This window comes from Papaver somniferum, chromosome 10 (genome assembly GCF_003573695.1).
Source record: "Papaver somniferum cultivar HN1 chromosome 10, ASM357369v1, whole genome shotgun sequence".
Classification (NCBI taxonomy): domain Eukaryota; kingdom Viridiplantae; phylum Streptophyta; class Magnoliopsida; order Ranunculales; family Papaveraceae; genus Papaver; species Papaver somniferum.
The window spans coordinates 145,446,077-145,467,580 of NC_039367.1; the positions used below are offsets into that span (position 1 = coordinate 145,446,077).

The following is a 21,504-nucleotide window of genomic DNA, read 5'->3' on the forward strand; positions in this document are numbered from 1 at the left end:
CACTCTCTAAATCTTCTTTTTCGTCAATAGATTGTTCAATCGATCGATTTGAACGAGATACTGGCTTACGACGACCCATTATATAGATGAGTTTAATCGTCGACTAAATTTTCACGAATCGACGATTAAATTTCCGCGATGATACGATGAAAAAAAAAGGAAGAAGAAGGGTTCGGCTGTTGTGGAGGAGGAAGAAGAAGAGGTTATGAAACTGATTTTGGGTTTATTGATTATAGGTTTTTGTATTAGGGTTAGGAATAGATTAGTAATTTAAAGGATTTAAGGGCATATGGGTAATTGAACCACCCCATAGGGTACCCCTTATAAGGTCACCCAGGTTATGACTAGTGATTTATATGCCTAGGAAGATTTTGGTATGCCCAAAATCAGGGTTCTTATAGAAATCTCTCTTTGTCTTTTTACTTTTCTTTATGTTTGCCAGTTGCCACTATAACATAAATGGATTAATTGGGTTTAAGCTAAGCCCATCTAATGTGGTCAAGGGTTAGTGGGCCACAAAACTCGAACAGTTCAGAGGTGTTGGTCATCCTTAAGAAAGACGTATTTTTTAGGGACCATGATTTTATTTTGGGTAAAGACATTAGAAGTAAATGTAGGTCACCCCTTATCTAGATATTTATATTAATACCTAAATTACTCTCCTGCTTAATTTTGGGTGATGATTAGTTAGTGTTAATAATAGTTAGTGTAATGATTAGTGAGATGATTAAGTTAAAGATAATTAGTGAAATTAAAAAATCAGATGGTTTTTTTTTAAAGAAGTAGAATTATTGAGAGAGTAAAGTTAGAGAAGATGAAGAAGGAAAACATGATAAACGATGGATTTTACCAACCACAACCGGAGGAAGGGTATTTGGGTACCCAGGTATGCTTCAAACTTAGATAATGTTGGTTGAATTGCTCCAAACTTTCAAAAAAAATAAAACATTTTATGTAGATTTGGGCCAGTTCGGTTACCATATGTCAAGAACATGTACCGAACACACCTGAAAGTGTAGTTTGGTTACGTTTTCCAAACACGCAGGTTACCGAACTCGCTCGTTAATGGAGGTTTTGGTCTTACAGTGTAATTTTCGGTTACCTAGGATAAAATGGTTGGTAACCGAACTTTGAACTTAACAATTTATTTGGGTACATCTTGTGTGTTCGGCTAGTTCGCAAACTTCAACGCAACCAAGTTCCCAACCGAACTGCAGTTTAAAAGTAACCTAGTGTTAGAAGTTCGGTTGGTTTTCAAACTTCAACATATTTTGCGAATCAACCGAACTGGGCTTATATATGCATATATGCAATTAGGCAAACGTTCAGTTACTACGAAATTTATTTCTTGGCGAATTAGGTAGAGTTCGGCTACGAAGTTTCAAAGGTAGAGTTCGGTTACAAAGAAAACTTAACATTTTTGCGAACGAACCGAACTTGTGTACTTCTCATTATTTTCATAAACTAAAGTTCGGTGATATCCTTATTTTGCGAAGGAACCGAACTTATGGACTTGTGTTGTTCTAATACAAGGAGTTCGGTTAAGAGTATTTTTTTGCGAATCAACCGAACTTTGAGTTCGGTTAAGAAAAAATTAATTCTTGATAACCGAACTTTTCTTTGAAAAAAAAACCCTCCATTAAAGCTCTCTGCAACTTCCATTTTCAACTCATTTTAATGATTACTTCTCATTTATTCAACAAAAAACGAATGACAAGTAATGGGTTTGTGAGAATATCTTTGTTAATGTTTTAAATTAAGCTATATATATATATATATATATATATAGTGGTGGTGGTGGTTGGTGGTGGTGGTAATCGGAGGTGGTGGTGGTGGTAATCGGTGGTTAGTGGTGGTGGTGGTAATTGACGATTGTGGGAGGTGGTGGTGGTTATATATATAGGTGGTTATTGGGTTGGTTTTAAATTAAATTAGGTTAAGGATAGGTTAGTCATTTCAATAATTTAGGACGTCCCTTATAACTATAGGAAATGTGGCCTAATAAAACCATGATCCCCTCAAAAAAAATCATGTTCCCTAAAAAAAATCGTTCTTAAGAAACCAGAATTTTGCAAGGATTTGGAAAGGGGAAACCGCCCTTTCGAACTACGATCTGATTTCTAAAATTTGGACCTATTATTAAGGACGGATCCAGCCTTGGGCAACACGGTCAATTAAGGTCTCGGCTTAGCATTACTAGGAGACACCTGCAGTTTTCCTATACAATCATGCAACTCGGCACTCAAAATTTTCAAGATTGCTAATAGGGTTACCAGATTAGGTGGGGGTGTACCAAAATCAAAATAAGACAAAACAGGTTTTCATATAGGCAAAACCTGCTTGGTACACCTCCGCCAAACCTGGTAACCCCGTTAGCAGCCTTGAAAATTTTGAATTTGAATTGGCATTCTAAATCTCTTCAAAATATGTGGGACAAATCTGAAACTCTTAACACAGAATATGGACATTTAACTTTCTGCCCAGATTAGAGAGTACATGTTCAATCAAGAAACAAACCCAACAAGGAAAAAAAAAAACTATGGACCATGTGAGAAAACTAGGTTTTGCAGAGAGAATTAGAATGGATAATGAAATTGATTTAAACCACGTACAAATAAAAGAATCAAGCAAATAGATTTGTGATAAGAAACTCCCAACTTGTAATGCCGTTAGTTGGTTACAATTTCATCAGAACTAAAGTAACCAAGGCATCAATATTCTTCATTCTTCTGCTTGGTTGCACCATTGTTATTGTCAGTTTCTACCTTCCAGATAAAATCAGCTCAGCGTCATCAGCAGCACCACCAGAACCTAAGATGTGCTTAATATCTTCAGCAATTGGTGCTTTCTTTTACCTCCCAGCATTACTGGAAAGTATGCAGTAATCACCTTCTCTGTGCTAATCTAGCATTGTTCAGAAACAACTTCCATTTGCAAACACAAACACAAGAAATACTCTTCTACAAGAAATCTATCCCCCTCCTAGGTAATACGAATACTGACTTATGAGAGCAGCATTAACCAGAAATCTGCAAGAATTCCCCTAAAGTTATATCCTTTTTAATGAAATACCTGGAATGCCTTTTAATTGTAGAAGAGAGAAGCAGCTCCAAAAATTCCAAGGAGGATATCTTGACCATGGATTTTCCTTGTACTAAATTTCCTACGTAATGAACGGAATTCTTGCTCTTGCATCATTAGGTGCACGGTTAAAATTGACCTAGACAACAGAATAGAATCATATGCTTCATTTTTCTCACCGTTTATTTAGAAAATAATGACCTTAAGATGGAAGTAGGACTCACAAGAAAAGTAGTAAACCAATGCATCTTTAGTCGACTTCTTGGATTTAGAGTCCAGCACTGGCACCATCCTTCCTAGTTATGATAGGGTTGCATACATCCTTCAACTTCTTCATCTTTTCGTGGATTTCTTCTATGTCACCAACTTCGTCGCTATGCACCCACTCAATGGCGATATCAACTGCATCCTGCATCTTCTTCTCATCACTCAGCGTCCGTCCATATTTTCTAATTCTGTTCTTCAGGCTGTATGCGTATGTTTCGAAGGAGTTCATAGCCTCCACCTTCTTCCCGTGTTCTTCATCTTCTAATTTGAATCTCTCCGCCTCTTGGACCAATCTCTGAATTTCATCAGTTGACAACCTCCCTTTGTTAATTGCAATCACGATCATATTTTTGTTCCCTGATTCCTTGTCCTCCGCATACACATTCAATATACCGTCTTCATTCAAATCAAAGCGTACTGTGAACTGAGGAGAACCAATAGGTGCAGGTGAAATTCCATCTAACATAAACTCACCCAGCAAGTTATTGTCAGAGGCTCTAGTTCTTTCACCCTCATACACCTGAAAAATTACATTCGCTTTATAGTCCACGCTGGAAGTGAAAACCATTTCTTTACTGGTGGGAATGGTTGTGTTCCTTGGGATCAACACACCCATAACACCTCCATGTGTCCGAATACCAAGAGAAAGAGGTGTCACATCCACCAACACACAGTCCTGCAACTCCACATCATCCACACCATTCAAAATAGCAGCTTGCACTGCAGCACCATAAGCTACGGCCTCGTCAGGGTTGATGTTCTTGCATAGTTCCTTCCCATCAAAGAATTCCTGCAATAGACACTGAACCTTTGGAATTCTTGTGGAACCTCCAACGAGCAAAATTCGGTGAACACTGCTCTTGTTCATCTTAGCATCCTTCAAACACTTCTCAACAGGTTCCAAACATTTCTCGAACAAATCCATGTTCAACTCCTCAAATCTAGCACGGGTGATGTGTGACTGAAAATCAATTCCTTGATGCAATGAATCAATATCAATGAATGTGTTGTAAGCAGTTGAGAGGGTCCTCTTGGCCCTCTCACATGCAGTTCTCAATTTCGCAAGAGCCTTTGGGTCTCTGCTAATGTCTCTCTTGTGTTTTCTCTCGAACTCTTGAATATAGTGATTTATCATCCTGTTATCAAAATCCTCTCCTCCGAGATGGGTATCTCCTGCTGTAGCCTTGACTTCAAAGATACAATCGTCAATGGTGATCAACGAAACATCAAAAGTACCACCACCAAGATCAAAGATAAGAACATTCTTCACGCCAACACTGGTTGCCTTCATATGAAGACCATAAGCAAGTCCAGCCGCCGTTGGTTCATTGATGATACGCATTTCATCAAGGCCAGCAATTTTACCAGCATCCATAGTAGCTTGACGTTGAGAATTATTAAAGTAAGCAGGGACTGTAACAACAGCTTTCTTAACACTTGAACCAATATAAGCTTCAGCAGTTTTTACCATCTTACTGAGAACCATGGCAGAAATTTGCTCAGCTGAAAACTCTTTATCCATTCCCTTGTATTTGACTCGAATCATGGGTTTGTCATTCAGGCCATGAATGACTTCGAAGGGCCATAGCTCCATATCACTCCGAACAGAGGTATCATTGATTGTCCTACCAATTATCCGTTTGGCATCTGCAATACACCAATCAGCAGATTCAGAAAAAAGTATTATTTACAATATTAACCAGCAATTGAGAGAACAGTATAGCAGTTAACAGAAGCCATGAGATTCCAGTATGCAATATTATAAATCAGCCATGCACCCTATGCCAATCTAGACTACTGGATCAAGTAAATGTGAAAAAACAAAAAAGAAGAAGGAAACAAGTCACACATACATGAATAACCACCAAGGGGGTGGTGTGTATGGATGAACCAAACTCGGATGTTACCTTAAGCCAATCGTCAAGGTTGGATCAATATGGTCATGAAGCTAACCATAGGAACATTATCCAAAATCGATGAACTTACTAGCTACAGTTAAATACTCCATAATATAACATCATAGTCAAGGAAATTAGATGTAGTGTAAAGGCGTCAGAACGCTTACCAAAAATGGAGTTGGTAGGATTCGTGCCAACTTGATTTTTAGCAGCATCACCAATAAAACATTCAGAATCAGTAAAAGCAACATACGAAGGAGTAGTACGATTTCCTTGATCATTGGCGATAATCTCAACACGACCATGTTCCCATACTGCTACACATGAATATGTTGTCCCTAAATCTATTCCAACTGCTGGTTCGCCTTTTTTTCCATCCATCATAACAGTACAAGTTCAATCAAATAACAAACTCAACAAAGAAGAAAACTCACACTTGAAACTAGACAAGAGAACTGGATTTAGCTTATACAGTTTTGGCTAGTCATGTTATGTTTGTTTCTGATTTTACTCGGAGAGGCTTAGGTCCACATTAAATTTATCAGTTCTCTGACAAGAAAAAAATAAAAAAATATGCATGATTGAATAGTTCAACCGGTGTGTATTGCGTGTTCATTTTTACAGGTCAACCATTCCCATTGCTGGTCTTTTGATTCTGATGCAAGTTCACAACGAAGTCAATGGCTGGTCTTTTGCTTCGTAAGTTCAATTCACTCGTTATACAGGCAGCAGTAGATGGTCTGTCACGTCCCTTACCTACTATAAAAGATGTTGCACTTGCTTATCTCTACAAGTTGTCTATTTCTGCTAATGTTATAAAATGCAACACCTTCCCTAGTAGTTTCCTAGACTATTATTCAGCACATTCCTCAACAACTCCATAGTTCCCAGTTTGCCATCTATTCTAACACGGCTCCTCAATGTTTAAAATACTTGCTAGTTGCGGATTCTGAAATATATATTAATTTTGCGTGGAACAAACTAAGGTTGAATTTACAAAACAAAGCAGCCTGCAAACAGTCTATGGGCTATGGATATTACAACACAGACAAATTTCTCCAGCCCTATCTAGGTATAGGTTGCAAATTATGCATATGAATTTGTTTCCTTCCATAACCATACTTAAGTTTGATTTTTCTGAACAAAATCCAATAACTTCTCAATAGAAATTAGAATAGCTTATTCTCAGAGCTAACAAAATAGATTAGCTAATAGAATCTAGTGTACCAAATCAAACTAAATCACAGGAAACTTCACTTCTCATAGAAAAGCTTGCAATCTCATCGAAAATCCAAACTTTACAATCACCCATTTGATAAATTTACATAATTAATAGACATTAAAGAAGATTATTGGATTAAAAGTACCTCTTGCATTCCAAGTTGATTGCTTTCACCATTTTACAGCTGACTTTGTGATTTTGAAATTCCCATGAAAAAATGTCTTCTTTGTAGAATTTGTAGCAAGAATTTTTGGTTTGTGAAGAAGGGGGCTTTGCAGAGGTTGTATTTTGTAGGTTTATTTGGGACAGTCTGGTTGTGATTTCCATAGGTTTTAACTAATAATCAAGAACACCCACTGAAATTTGATAGAAAATCAGATTAATTAAGAACCCATGACTCAGAAACAATGGAAGAGAGCAAGGTAGAGACTGAGCAGCTGAACTGCCTCATGGAGATGAAGAAAAAGGAAGAGCCTGTCTTTCTGCTACAGCAGCAGAAACAATAAAGCGAAAAAAAATCCATCTTCCAACACACAGGACACAGCTTGAAAAAGTGAAGCCCTATAGGAAGCTTGATTTCCCCAAGGAATTTGATTAGGGCACCCTCCATGAGCTTAGTGGCACCCATGTCAGCCAGATATCGTCTCCGTCCCATAAAAAGTGATACTTTTTTATATTTTCATCTATACTTAAAAAGCATAAACCAAAGAATTGAGTCGAATTGAAGTTTATTGAAAAAATTGAATAATGCGGTCACAACTTAATAGAAAAAATTGCAGAGGAACTAGAAGAGAAATCTAATACTATAACTCCATAATTCAGACCAGACAGGAACTCTCTTCATATATTATACAATTCAGCAGACAATTTAGACACCAGACAGATACGACGGTACACAACAATTCAGTGAACAATTTGGACCCTCATTCTTCGTCAGAACCGAAGATATCGAAAGGCATATCATCGTCAGTCTCTTCATCAATTTTCTTTTCCACCTTCTCCTCTTTCTTCTGGTCAGGCACAGCACCACCATTGCCTACTGCATTGACCTCCATTGGAGCAACACCACCAGAAACAGCAAGTTTCTCCCTTCCATAAGCAATAAGTTCAGCCAGGTCTTTACCCTTAACTTGAGAAAGAAGAAGTTCAATCCTTTCATCAGTGTCATCAGCAGCACCAACACAACCTAAGATGTCCTTGATATCTTCTGCAGTTGGTTCTTTGTTACCTCCCAATGCCGCCAACAAGTAAGCAGCAATAACCTTCATCATGTGAACCTAGAATTCCTCTCAGAAACGGATGTATGAATGCAATAGTTCACAACAGAGCTTCTTCAGGAAAGCTATGCTATTCTTATTGCTCTTCTAAAGTTATGCATAGAGAGGCTGGTATAGTGTCTATTTATAGAGATGTTTAAAGTCAGTTGACCCCACTATTTCGCATGACCGGATGATTCATAAAATTTGAATTGAATTGGCATCTAAATCTGTGTAAGTTGAGAAGAAATCTGAAACTCTACTGAAATTTCAAGGTAAAGGGAGATGTTTTTAACTCTACATATGATCTAATGTCCTAAACAATCTAAGGATGAACGCCATTCCAGATCATGTGCAATTGTGCAGTGTTGTTGGGCTATGCTGTGCTACCTCTTGCATAGTATTCTAGTCTGATGCGAATGCCAACCAATAATCAACGAGTAGGGCATACCGGCCTCCATATTACAATCAAGTAGTAGGGAGTCAGATCTATGTGATCCATAAACATTTACCAGGTTTTCTACCAAAAAAAAAACATTGACTAGGTTTTGCAGAGAAACTTAAACTAGAGAATGGAAGTGGCAAAAATAGAATTGTGAAGATTTGATCAGAAACCAAACATAACCGAACAAGATTACAGTGATTCCTATCACACAAATACACTAACAAATTGAAATACTACAATAACTAAAGTAACCAAGGCATCAATATTCATCATCGACTCAAATTGAAATGTTATTGCTCTCCTAAGTATATGAATAACGAGTTAAGAGGGTAGTACGGTATCTATTTATAGAGATGTTCAAAGACTACGAGGTGTAGATGGATTAAAAAAACCGAAAGCTGCAAAACCTCCCCTAACGTATTAACCTTTTAATGAATACCTGGAACACTTCTTAATTGTAGAAGGGGGAAGCAGCTCCAACAAATGCAAGGAGGATATCTTGATCATGGATTTCCTTGTACCAAGTTTTGCTACGAAATCCTACCAAGGGACAAAAATTCTTGCATCATTAGGTCCACAGTTAAAATTGATCTAGACAACAGATTAGAATCATATGCTCTTTCTCACCGTTGATTCTATTACGGTATGGCGAAATCAATTGGCAAATATGTACTTGACAACAAAGCTAAAAAGTAAGAAATAATGGTAGCACTGTTTATGTTATGGTCATGATGTTACTTGAGTAATGCATGAAGATCTGCAACAATTGAAGTTGAGAAAACTAACAACCTTATGCTAAAGCAAATTGAAACACCCACAAACTGATAAAAGAAAGTTAAAACTAACATGCAGAAAAGAAATCGACAACAAATATGAAATCTAACCATAACCAAATACGTCAAGATATAAAACATGATAAGAAGAAAGGAAATGGATGACCTCGAGATAGGGGCAGGACTCGCAAGAAAAATAGTAACTCAACCCATCTTTAGTCGACTTCCTGGATTAGGGGTCCAGCCCTGGCACCACCCAGCCTAGTTACGATAGGGTTGCATACACTCTTTAACTTCTTCATCCTCTGGTGGATTTCTTCTATGTCACCAATTTCATCGCTATGCAACCACTCAAGGGCAATATTGGCTGCATCCTCAATCTTCTGCTTATCATTCCAAGTTAGCTTCTGTCCATATTTTCTAATCATGTCCTTCATGCTGTAAGCATATGTCTCAAAAGAGTTCAAAGCCTCCACCATCTTGCCGAATTCTTCATCTTCTGATTTGAATCTCTCCGCCTCTTGGATCAATCTCTGAATCTCATCTGCTGACAACCTCCCCTTGTTAATTGCAATGGCGATCATGTTTTTGTTCCCCGATTCCTTGTCCTCGGCAAACACTTTCAGTATGCCGTCTTCATCCATATCAAAGCGTACTGTGAACAGAGAAACACCACGAGGTGCTGGTGGAATTCCATCTAATAGAAACTCACCCAACAAGTTATTGTCAGTGGTTTTAGTTCTCTCACCCTCATACACCTGAAACATCACATTCGATTTATAGTCCTCGCTGGAAGTGAAAACCATTTCTTTACTGGTGGGAATGGTTGTGTTCCTTGGGATCAGCACACTCATAACACCTCCATGTGTCTGAATACCAAGAGAAAGAGGTGTCACATCCACCAACACCCAGTCCTGCAACTCGACATCATCTACACAACTCAAAATAGCAGCTTGCACTGCAGCACCATAAGCCACGGCCTCGTCAGGGTTGATGCTCTTGCAGAGTTCCTTCCCATCAAAGAATTCCTGTAATAGAGATTGAACCTTTGGAATTCTTGTGGATCCTCCAACGAGCAAAATTTGGTGAATGTTGCTCTTGTTCATCCTAGCATCTTTCAAACATTTCTCAACAGGTTCCAAACATTTCTCAAACAAATCCAGGTTCAACCCCTCAAATCTAGCACGGGTAATGAGTGTTTGAAAGTCTATTCCGTGTTGCAACGAATCAATATCAATCATTGTGCTGTTGGCAGTTGAGAGTATCCTCTTTGCCCTCTCACATGCTGTTCTCAACCTCCTAAGAGCCTTCGGATCTCCACTAATGTCTATCTTATGCTTTTTCTTGAACTCTTGAATATAGTAATTTATCATCCTGTTATCAAAATCCTCACCTCCCAGATGAGTATCTCCTGCTGTGGCCTTGACTTCAAAGATACACTCATCAATGGTGATTAGCGAAACATCAAAAGTACCACCACCAAGATCAAAGATAAGAACGTTCTTCGGGCCAACACTGGCATCCTTCATATGAAGACCATAAGCAAGTCCAGCCGCCGTTGGTTCATTGATGATATGCATATCATCAAGGCCAGCAATTTTACCAGCATCCATAGTAGCTTGACGTTGAGAACAATTGAAGTAAGCAGGGACTGTAACAACAACTTTCTTAACCTTTGAACCAATATATGCTTCAGCAGTTTTTACCATTTTACTGAGAACCATGGCTGAAATTTGCTCGGCTGAAAAGGCTTTATCCTCTCCGTTGTATTTGACTCGAATCATAGGTTTCTCATCTAGGCCAGGAATGACTTTGAAGGGCCATAGCTTCATATCACTCTGAAGAGAGCTATCATTGATTGTCCTACCAATTATACGTTTCACATCTACAAAACATTAATCAGCAGACTCAGGAAAAAATCTTGAGATACTAATATTAAGAGTGGCGAGCTCATAAACTCTCATGAAGCGATTTGTAATTTTTACAATATTAATCAGCAGTAGAGAGAACAATATAATAGTTAACTGAACCCATGAGATTTCGATACACAATATCATAAAGTAAGAAATTCACCCTATGCAAATCTAGACTACAAGATCAAGTAAATATGGAAAAAAGGGCAACAAGACACACACAGATAATAACCACCAAGGGGGTGATTTGTATGGATGAAGACTCTCCCTACAATACTGTGATCAAGTGTTTCAATCCCCTCGGCAGTCAACTACAATCATGGAGGAGATTAACTAGACTTGGATGCTACTCTAAACTATTCCTCAGGGTTGGATCGATTTGATCATGAAACTAACCATATGAAGATAATGTAAACTCGCCAACATAGTAAAACACTTTGTATAATAACCAGCATAGTCATGGAATTTAGATTTAAAATTTCACGTGAAGGCGTCAGATAAGCTTACCAAAAATGGTGTTGGTAGGATTCATGGCAGCTTGATTCATAGCAGCATCACCAACAAAACATTCAGAATCAGTAAAAGCAACATATGAAGGAGTAGTACGATTTCCTTGATCATTGGCAATAGTCTCAACACGACCATGTTCCCATACTCCTACACATGAATAAGTTGTCCCTAAATCTATTCCTATTGCTGCTCCAGCCATCGTAATGGCACAAGTTTAATCAAAACACAAACTCAACAAAGATGAAAACTGACACTTGAAACTAGACAAGAAAATTGGGTTGAACTTATACAGTTTTGGGCTAGTGTTGTTATGTATGTTTCCGATTTTACTCGGAGACGTGTTGGTTCATCATAATCATGTATTTCGATTTCCTAAATAAATTTACCAATTCTCACATAAAAAAGAATGCAAAATTGAATAGTTCAATGAGCTGTATTCCGCGTTCAATTTTTTCCAGGTCAACCATTCAAATAGCTGGCCTCATGTTTCGGATTCAATTTCAATATTAATCAATGGCTGGTCTTTTGCTTCGCAAGTTCAATTTATTCATTATATATGCAACATTAGATGGCCTTTCACATCCGATACCTGCTACAACTTCATTGTCAGTTCAAAGATGTTGGGGTTGCTTATCTCTACAAGTCATCTATATCTGCTCATGTTTTAAAATGGAAAACCTTCTCTAATAGTTTCCTAGACTACTATTCAGCACATTCCACAACAACTCCATCGTTCCCAGTTTGCCATCTATTCTAACACATCTCTTCAATGTTTAAAATACTTGCTACTAGCGGATTCTGAAATACTCCGTGTATTTTAATTTCATATGGATCGATGTAAGATTGAATCTGCAAAACGAAGAGGCCTGCAAACAAGCTATGAATATTACAGCACAGTCAAATTTCCCCAGCCTGGCTAGGTATAGGTTGCAAGTTATGAAAATGAATTTGTTGCCTTCATAACCATCCTTAGGTTTTAAAATTATTCTGAACAAAATCCAATAGTTTCTCTATAGAAATTAGAATAGCTTATTCTAGAGCTAGCACAATAGATTGGCTAATAGAATCTAGAGTATCAAATCAAACTAAATCACAGGAAACGTCATTTCTCATAGAAAAGGTTGCAATCTCATTCAAAAAATTTAAACTTTACAGACACCCATTAGATAAATTTACATAATTAATAGATATTAAAGAAGATTATTGGGTTAAAAGTACCTCTTGCACTCCAAGTTGATTGCTTTCACCATTTTACAGCTGACTTTGTGATTTTGAAATTTCCATGGAAAAATGTCTTTTTTGTAGAATTTGTAGTATTAATTTTTGATTTGTGAAGAAGGGGGTTTTGCAGAGGTTGTGTTTGTTGGTGTATTTGGGAAAGTTTTGCGATTTCCATAGTTTTGACTAATAATCAAGAAGACCCACTGAAATTTGATAAAAAATCTAAAAGAAGTAAGAACCCATCACTCAGAAACAATGGAAGAGAGCGAGGGAGAGACTGAGCAGCTGAACTGCCCCATGGAGAATTGGAGATGATGAAAAAGGAAGAGCTTATCCATCTGCAGCAGCAGAGACCCATCTTCCAACACACAAATTGAAAAGAACCCTGATTTTGGACGTACCAAAATCTTCCTAGACATACAAAGCACTAGTCCTAACTTGGGTGACCTTATAAGGGGTACCCTATGTGGTGGTTCAATTACCTATATCATTTAAATCCTTTAAATTACTAATATATCCCTATCCCTAATACAAAAACCTATAATCAATAAACCTAAATTCAGTTTCATAACCAAAATCAGTTTCATATCCCTAACCCCTTCTTCTTCCTCCTCCACAACAGCCGAACCCTTCTTCTTCTTCTTCCTTTTTTTTCATCGTATCATCGCGGAAATTTAATCGTCGATTCGTGAAAATTTAGTCGACGATTAAACTCATCTATATAATGGGTCGTCGTAAGCCAGTATCTCGTTCAAATCGATCGACTGAACAACCTATTGAAGAAGAAGAAGATTTAGAGAGTGAAGAACAAACTCAAAATCAACCACAAAATCAACCGGAAGAAGAGATTGAAGAAGAACCAACTCCGGAAATGAGAATAAGAAGGTTGGTTCTACAAACCCATCTCGTATTTGATGTTTTAGATTGGTTTGGTCGATTTAATTCGTCAAAATCATGTTTCTGCGGCGGTGACTGGTAGGCTTTGAAAAGGTCCTAAAATTTATCCCCGGCAGCGGCGCCAAAAACTTGGCAGGCCTTGAAAGGGTGTATAAAATTAAGTGCAGAGAAACGGGGGCCTACAGTAATACCGCAAGTGCACGGTCGTCAGTTGTAGCTCGTGCAAGTACGGGTCGATCCACAGAGATCGGGTGTGTTTTGGAAGTGTTTTAGCTAATTGGGTTCCTAGTTGCTATTGGGCTATGAAGCCTTTTGGCCTAAATTGGGCTTTGACTACTAATGGGTTTGTTCACAAATAAAAGGAACTGAGCTTGGGCTCAGTTGGTCTTTGAAATGTAAATGGGCTTTGGCCTTAAACTTAAGCTTTTGATTAAGCCTGAATTGGATTGGGCCTTAATAATGAACTTGGGCTTTGGTTTTGGTCTTCTGATGAGCCCAAGTTGTGCTCTGGGCTTTTGGTTTTAGAAACTGGGCTTGGTTACTGAGGACTAGGCCTTAGGCTTCACTGAAGTGAATTGGGCTCAGTTGGATTGGATCTTTACTTGGCTTCACTGAGTTGAACTTGGCTTGGCAGGAGAAGAAGTGGCAGCAGCACAAGTGAGCAGCAACAGCAGGGGAAAGCAATGTAGCAGTGCAGCAGTGGAGAAAATGCACAGCAGGAGAAAAGCAATGCAGCAACAGCACAAGTGCTGCACAGCAGCTGCAGGGCACAAGCAACAGCAACAGCAACAGCAGCAGCAGCAGCAGTGCAGCAGAGAAAGCAGCAGCAACAGAATGTACAAGATGACTGCACAAGCAATAGAATACAGCAAGAATAACAAGGCAGAGGCAAGTGGTAGCAAAAAAAAAGGCAACAGGAGAGTTGCAGGGCAGATAGGTTGCAGCAGCAGCTGCACTGCAGGGCAAAAGAAACAGCAACAGCAACTGCAGCAGAACAAGCCAAAGGAAAACAACACAGTGCAAAAACAAGAAACAAAGCAAATTGAACCAAGGCCTAAGGCCAAGGGCAGGGGTGATAAAGAAACTGAAAAGAAGCAATACTAAGGCAAGAATACAGGAGGTATACTAAAAGAATGGGAAGAGAACTAGCTTGCTTTGAGCACTAGTTTCTCCCAATACTCAATCACAGTGCAACCTAAGCATACAACAAGAATGGCAAGAAAATCAGCTTGCTATGAGCACTGATTTCTTCCATTGCACAATCACATCAATGCTTCTAATGTATCTAGCCTAGCATTCCATCAATTGTAACAGCAAATTTAAACATGACAGTGAACATTACATGGCAGTGAGCAACTACACATGTTAACAGGACAAATATAACAGGAATTAACAATTTTTACAACATAACAGAAGCATCTTAAGCATGCCAATTAACAGGAGACAAACAATTAACAGGAGATAACATAAGCATAACATGAACATAAGCATAACAGGAACATGAAACTGAACTGAGCTGAAATTGAAAATTAACATTTTAACAGAACTTGGAAGTTCTGGATGCAGGCTAATCCAAACATAGTTTTTACATCATACTCACACCCATATATATACCCACAGACAATTAGGGTCTACCCATTTTCACCCAAAAATTCCCAAACTGACAGAGCTAGGGTTTGTGATTACTCACCCAATTTGACACAACCACTCCATTGTGATGTCGACCCATGCTTCTATTTGTTCTCCTGTATCACCTCCATGCATCAATTGCTTCTCTAGCACACGTTAATCCATCAACCCATAACCTAGGGTTTAGGTTAGGTAATGAGTTGATGGGATAAAGGGCTAGAATGATGGGGGAAGGTGTTCAATCACGTGTAGGATGATGACGGAGGTGGTATGGTGGTGTTTGGTGGCGACAGGGAGAGGTGGCGACAGTTGCAGGGTGATGGTTCTGCAGAGGAGGGGTGATGGAGGAGATGGCTCGACTGTTTGGGAGAAGGGGGTGTTTCTGGTTAGCTGGTATAGGTTCGGTCGCTAAGGTGTGAGGCGGGTGTATCGAGTTTGATGTTCTGCGACGCTGAGTCACTGGATGCGAAGCTGGTAGGTGGATCGGATGGTGATTCGGAGGCAAGCGAGGAGCGACCGTCGGATGAATGGATACAGCGAAACGAACGGTACTTGATGGAGTTAGGTACTGTAGTGTAAGGCGGAGATATCAATCTTCGATGCACAGCAAGGGAGCGACCGTTGGATTCAACTACCATCTAATCTGAAGGCTTGGAATTTCAGCGCTGTGGTGCTTGGCAGAGACTTCAGATTTTGATGCTCTATGAAGGAGCGACCATCGGATGCTTCTGGGAACTGATCTGACGGCTGAGAACGGAGGCGCTTTTGTGTGTAGAAAATGAGGTTGTGCGCACCATTCTTCGCGGCTTCCTTGCGTAATTTCTCCCGGCTTTTCACTACTTTTCTGCTCTTTTCGCTCCGCGACTCATCCGAACTTTATTTATTACCTAAAAATGCAAAATTAATTAATAAAAATATTTATTCTTGAAAACAATGAAAATACAGAATATGGGATAAAATGTAGAATTCATGCACAAAAGATGAGTTAAAATGCCAACAAAAAGGGATAAAAATATACAATATTTGGCACTCATCAAATACCCCCAAACCTGAATTTTACTTGTCCTCAAGTAAAACAAAACTAAGGAAATCATAACTATACCACTGTCGCTGGTCTCTCGAATGCATTTAGCGTATGCACTAAGCCTTTTAAACCACTAAGTGTCCCTAGTGGACGAGTTGAAGTCTCGTGAAGGTTTGCTTAGAACGTACCTACAAAGTTCTAGGTCAAAAAATAAGCTCATATTCCATCAAATGTGACATGTGCAAAACAGTTAAGCTCACAGCAAAATGGAGATGTCAATCTAGCTATCGAAGGCACAATCCTAGCACTGATAACAAATAAGGACATGTGATAAGAGTGTAAAGTGTATCTACACATGTGTAAAGAAAGATCTGAAGTCATGACTACTAATCACCAAGAGATAGTTTCTCAGGCTAAGAACTGAGGTCGAAATCTAGCTAGCTGTCCGGACTTTACGAGAATTGTGAATGAGTTGGAGGTATTTCACAATTTCTCGCGTTGTACATCAATGGCATACACCCTCCTTGCTTATTACAAAAAACAACAAAATAACTCTTTACATGACTCTTATTTACATTGACTACTCTCTTTTATTTTTGGAACAAGAGAGGATGGAATACTTGATTTTTTTGGTATTTTTCTGATATTTTTTTCGGAATATATACATCGATTTTTTTTTTTTTTTTTTTTTTTTTTAACATGGAAACACTTTTGATACATAACAATAAAGAAACAAAAGATTACATGACACTTTGCAAGAGGTAGCCCTTTTTGATGCACCCAGTTAAATTCGATGGTTGTCTTTCTTAATGTAACCTTCACCTTCTATCCCAACCAACCAAAGAACAAGCTAGTCAAGTTTCGTTCAGTATTCTAAAGTGATTGGCAATCGTAACTTCCTATCCAACACCTTGAAGATCGAGGCCATACATGTATTGGTAGATCGTGCGCGTGCAAATTTCTTATCACTATGTGAATTGTGCTAGAATCAGGGTGCCTAAATATCTAGACTAAGACTCCTAATAAAAATACATATTTGCACAAGAGTCAACATTTCAAGGTAAATGAGCTCCATTTTTATGATTTTTTTAATTTTTTAATTTTTTTGAATTTCTCAATTTTTTAATTTTTTTGGAATTTTTCAATTTTTTCAAAAAGAAGAAGGAGTTCGTTTTTAATTATAGCAAATTATCATGGTATCTACTCTATACCCCCAAACCTAAACTAAACATTGTCCTCAATGTTTCAAAATATGGAAAGAATTAAAATGCAACATATGGAAAGGGACATGCTGAGTAGAGTAAAAGGAGAGAGAATACCCGATTTCGGCGAAAGCAGAATTAAAACTCCGTTATTCAAGGCAAAAATCCAACATATTTCAGCCGAGATCATATTGGATTAGCAAAATATATACAAAAGTAACAAAAAGGTTTTTAAGAAATTTTAACTACTGGATTATATACAAAAATATCCACCATACACCAAAAGTCTAAAGAGTTGAGGATCAACCCAAAAGAAAAAGTGTAGAGACAAAGAAAGTTTCAAAACACTAAAATTGGACTTAAATGGGAGTGCGAGTGAAAAACCGAATGAATCACCCCTAAACCTAAATTTTTCAACAGGTTTACTTTTAAGCACAAAATCTTTTAATTTTAAGGGTTCAGGATTCAAAAGGTCTAACTCATAATGGACTGTTTTCGGGATGGGCAAACATGCAATTTCCAACTGTGGCTCTTTAAAAGTGTTATATTTTGAAGCAAAATAGTCCAAGAGGACTTGGGAAGCACACAGTTCCAAACCTAGATTAGGAATTTTCAGAAAAATTGGTTTTACAATATGGGTACAAACCAAATCTAGGTTGGGTGGAAGGCCACCAGATTGTGACTTAGGTAGAAGAATAGGCATATTATTATCAATCAAATTAAAATCTTCTAACTCATCTACACATGTCACATCATGCTCACAATCATCAATCAAATTTCCAAGATTACAATCAGAATTATCAACATCATCAACAGATTTATTCTCGTGTATCGGCACAGCAGGGGAAACATCACATGGAATATTAGAAGAAATATCATGCATTAAGGTCGGGGCAGAGAAGCCTAATGTATTTGAACCCAAAGGTTCCATAACATTTTCAGTATAGACATGTTCTTCTAACATAACATCATAATCATCATCATCATCATGATAGGAATTTTGCAATCTAGGATAATTTTCAATCCTAAGGTCGGAGCTATTACAAGAATAAAACTCTAATTCATGGGGATGACTCATATCATGTGGTGTTGTTCCTGTTTCCCTAACGGATTCCCATTGATGGGTTTTCTCTGCAATCTCGGCTAAAAAATTCCATGCATCATCCACAGATTTATCAATAAACTCACCATTACACATAGACTCAACCATGGTTCGAGATTTAAAGTCTAGTCCCTCATAGAGGATGACGACAAGTCTCCACTTCTCAATTCCATGGTGCGGACATTCACTCAATAAATCATTAAAACGTTCAAAATAGTGAAAAACAGTTTCCTCATCCAATTGGACAAAACAATTGATACTTTGACGAATAGCGATGGTCCTATGGTGTGGAAAGAATTTTTCGAAAAATAGATCTGTGAGTTGGTCCCAAGTGTTGATTGATTGTGGTCTCAAACCGTAAAACCATGTTTTGGCCCTTTCCTTTAAAGAAAATGTAAACAAACGCAATTTCAGAGAGTCTTCGGACATATGGTCAGGTTGCATAGTCCGACAAATTTGTTCAAACTCTCTTACATGAGTATAGGGGTTCTCAGAATCGAACCCTCGAAATATAGGAAGTATTTGTATCATGTTTGCATTTATTTTAAAAGGGTTATTGGTTTGAGGTAATACAATACATGATAATGGAATTTGTATTGATGGATACATGTATTCATGGAGAGCACGAGGTTGGCCCATTTTGAAATGACAAAAAGCCCACTATTTGGTTTTTAATGGGAAAATTTTGGTTTTGATGGGATATATTTGAAAAAGAAAATTTGGTTTAAAAATGGGAGCAAAAGAAAATTTTGGTTTTTTTTATTTTATTTTATTTTTTTTATTTTTTTTTATTTTTTTTTTAAAGAAAATAAAATTAAGACAATAAAATTTGGTTTTTGAAATGGGAGCACGCCCACTGTTTGTCCTCTAATGGAATGGAAGGCTGCGGCTCACGAGACACTAAGTTTTAACTTTGAAAGTTGAATTTGGCCCAGTTGGTTAAGGCCCGACGTTTGTTTTAAAACTTTGGTTTCGAGGTCCACTCTTGAGTGGAAACAAGCCCACAATCAGTTATAAGCTCAGCTGGGTTTAAACCCAGAGTCCAAAATACAAGTCCAATGGAAGAATTTAAACAAGCCCACACAAAATAAATACAAGCCCACAAATTAAACAAACAAGCCCAAAAATAATTAATTACAAACCCAAAATAGAGAAATAAAAAGCCCAAAAAAATTGGGTTAATTATTACAAGCCCACAATTAAAGAAATTTGGAAGCCCACAGGTTGGGTTCTCTTAATGGAATGGGTTTAGGCTTACCTTTTTAGCACAGCCCAGCTGCTCTGATATTGTTGCAAAAACCCAGTTGGGTTTTGGTTCTTTTCCTTGGTGGCGTCCCAGCAGAGGAAAAACAGGTTCAGAACAGCAGGTCCAACAGCAAATGAAGTGAAGCAGATGCAGATGCAAATGCTACGCAGTGAAATGCAAAATAGCTAAGAAAAACTACAAGAAAAACACAACACCAATCCCCGGCAGCGGCGCCAAAAACTTGATAGTCCCCGGCAGCGGCGCCAAAAACTTGGCAGGCCTTGAAAGGGTGTATAAATTAAGCGCAATGAAAACGGGGGCCTACAGTAATACCGCAAGTGCACGGTCGTCGGTTGTAGCTCGTGCAAGTACGGGTCGATCCACAGAGATCGGGTGTGTTTTGGAAGTGATTTAGCTAATTGGGTTCCTAGATTTGCTTTGGGCTTAGAAGCCTTTTGGCTTAAATTGGGCTTGAGTACTAATGGGTTTGTTCACAATAAAATGAACTGAGCTTGGGCTCAGTTAGTCTTTGAAATGCAAATGGGCTTAGGCCTTAAACTTAGGCTTTTGATTAAGCCTGAATTGGATTGGGCCTTAATAATGAACTTGGGCTTTGGTTTTGGTCTTCTGATGAGCCCAAGTTGTGCTCTGGGCTTTTGGTTTTAGAAACTGGGCTTGGTTACTGAGGACTAGGCCTTAGGCTTCACTGAAGTGAATTGGGCTCAGTTGGATTGGATCTTTACTTGGCTTCACTGAGTTGAACTTGGCTTGGCAGGAGAAGAAGTGGCAGCAGCACAAGTGAGCAGCAACAGCAGGGGAAAGCAATGTAGCAGTGCAGCAGTGGAGAAAATGCACAGCAGGAGAAAAGCAATGCAGCAACAGCACAAGTGCTGCACAGCAGCTGCAGGGCACAAGCAACAGCAACAGCAACAGCAGCAGCAGCAGCAGTGCAGCAGAGAAAGCAGCAGCAACAGAATGTACAAGATGACTGCACAAGCAATAGAATACAGCAAGAATAACAAGGCAGAGGCAAGTGGTAGTAAAAAAAAGGCAACAGGAGAGTTGCAGGGCAGATGGGTTGCAGCAGCAGCTGCACTGCAGGGCAAAAGAAACAGCAACAGCAACTGCAGCAGAACAAGCCAAAGGAAAACAACACAGTGCAAAAACAAGAAACAAAGCAAATTGAACCAAGGCCTAAGGCCAAGGGCAGGGGTGATAAAGAAACTGAAAAGAAGCAATACTAAGGCAAGAATACAGGAGGTATACTAAAAGAATGGGAAGAGAACTAGCTTGCTTTGAGCACTAGTTTCTCCCAATACTCAATCACAGTGCAACCTAAGCATACAACAAGAATGGCAAGAAAATCAGCTTGCTATGAGCACTGATTTCTTCCATTGCACAATCACATCAATGCTTCTAATGTATCTAGCCTAGCATTCCATCAATTGTAACAGCAAATTTAAACATGACAGTGAACATTACATGGCAGTGAGCAACTACACATGTTAACAGGACAAATATAACAGGAATTAACAATTTTTACAACATAACAGAAGCATCTTAAGCATGCCAATTAACAGGAGACAAACAATTAACAGGAGATAACATAAGCATAACATGAACATAAGCATAACAGGAACATGAAACTGAACTGAGCTGAAATTGAAAATTAACATTTTAACAGAACTTGGAAGTTCTGGATGCAGGCTAATCCAAACATAGTTTTTACATCATACTCACACCCATATATATACCCACAGACAATTAGGTATCTACCCATTTTCACCCAAAAATTCCCAAACTGACAGAGCTAGGGTT

At 38.4% G+C, this 21,504-nt stretch overlaps 2 protein-coding genes across 2 annotated transcripts; both read right to left on the reverse strand.

Annotated features, from left to right (window-relative positions):
• Nucleotides 1–2,546: 2,546 nt before the first annotated feature.
• On the reverse strand, nt 2,547–12,960 carry LOC113318326 (heat shock 70 kDa protein 18-like). Its single transcript, XM_026566473.1, has 5 exons — nt 12,584–12,960; nt 11,363–12,231; nt 9,820–10,827; nt 5,414–5,611; nt 2,547–4,995 (listed from the first exon to the last, which is right to left on the reverse strand). The coding sequence occupies exons 2-5, from the start codon at nt 11,562–11,564 to the stop codon at nt 3,350–3,352; spliced, it is 3,054 nt and encodes a 1,017-aa protein (XP_026422258.1). The 5' UTR covers nt 11,565–12,231; nt 12,584–12,960; the 3' UTR covers nt 2,547–3,349.
• On the reverse strand, nt 7,180–9,095 carry LOC113318325 (60S acidic ribosomal protein P2-4-like). Its single transcript, XM_026566472.1, has one exon. The coding sequence runs from the start codon at nt 7,737–7,739 to the stop codon at nt 7,392–7,394; it is 348 nt and encodes a 115-aa protein (XP_026422257.1). The 5' UTR covers nt 7,740–9,095; the 3' UTR covers nt 7,180–7,391.
• Nucleotides 12,961–21,504: the final 8,544 nt, after the last annotated feature.

Bases quoted from the DNA above. Each gene is read 5' to 3' on its own strand.
- LOC113318325 (XM_026566472.1), bottom strand. From the start codon at position 7,739: ATGATGAAGGTTATTGCTGCTTACTTGTTGGCGGCATTGGGAGGTAAC.
- LOC113318326 (XM_026566473.1), bottom strand. From the start codon at position 11,564: ATGGCTGGAGCAGCAATAGGAATAGATTTAGGGACAACTTATTCATGT. The intron at 10,828-11,362 runs GTAAGCTTATCT...AATGTTTTGTAG, and splicing joins TCCTACCAACACCATTTTTG to ATGTGAAACGTATAATTGGT. The intron at 4,996-5,413 runs GTAAGCGTTCTG...GGTGTATTGCAG, and splicing joins TCCTACCAACTCCATTTTTG to ATGCCAAACGGATAATTGGT.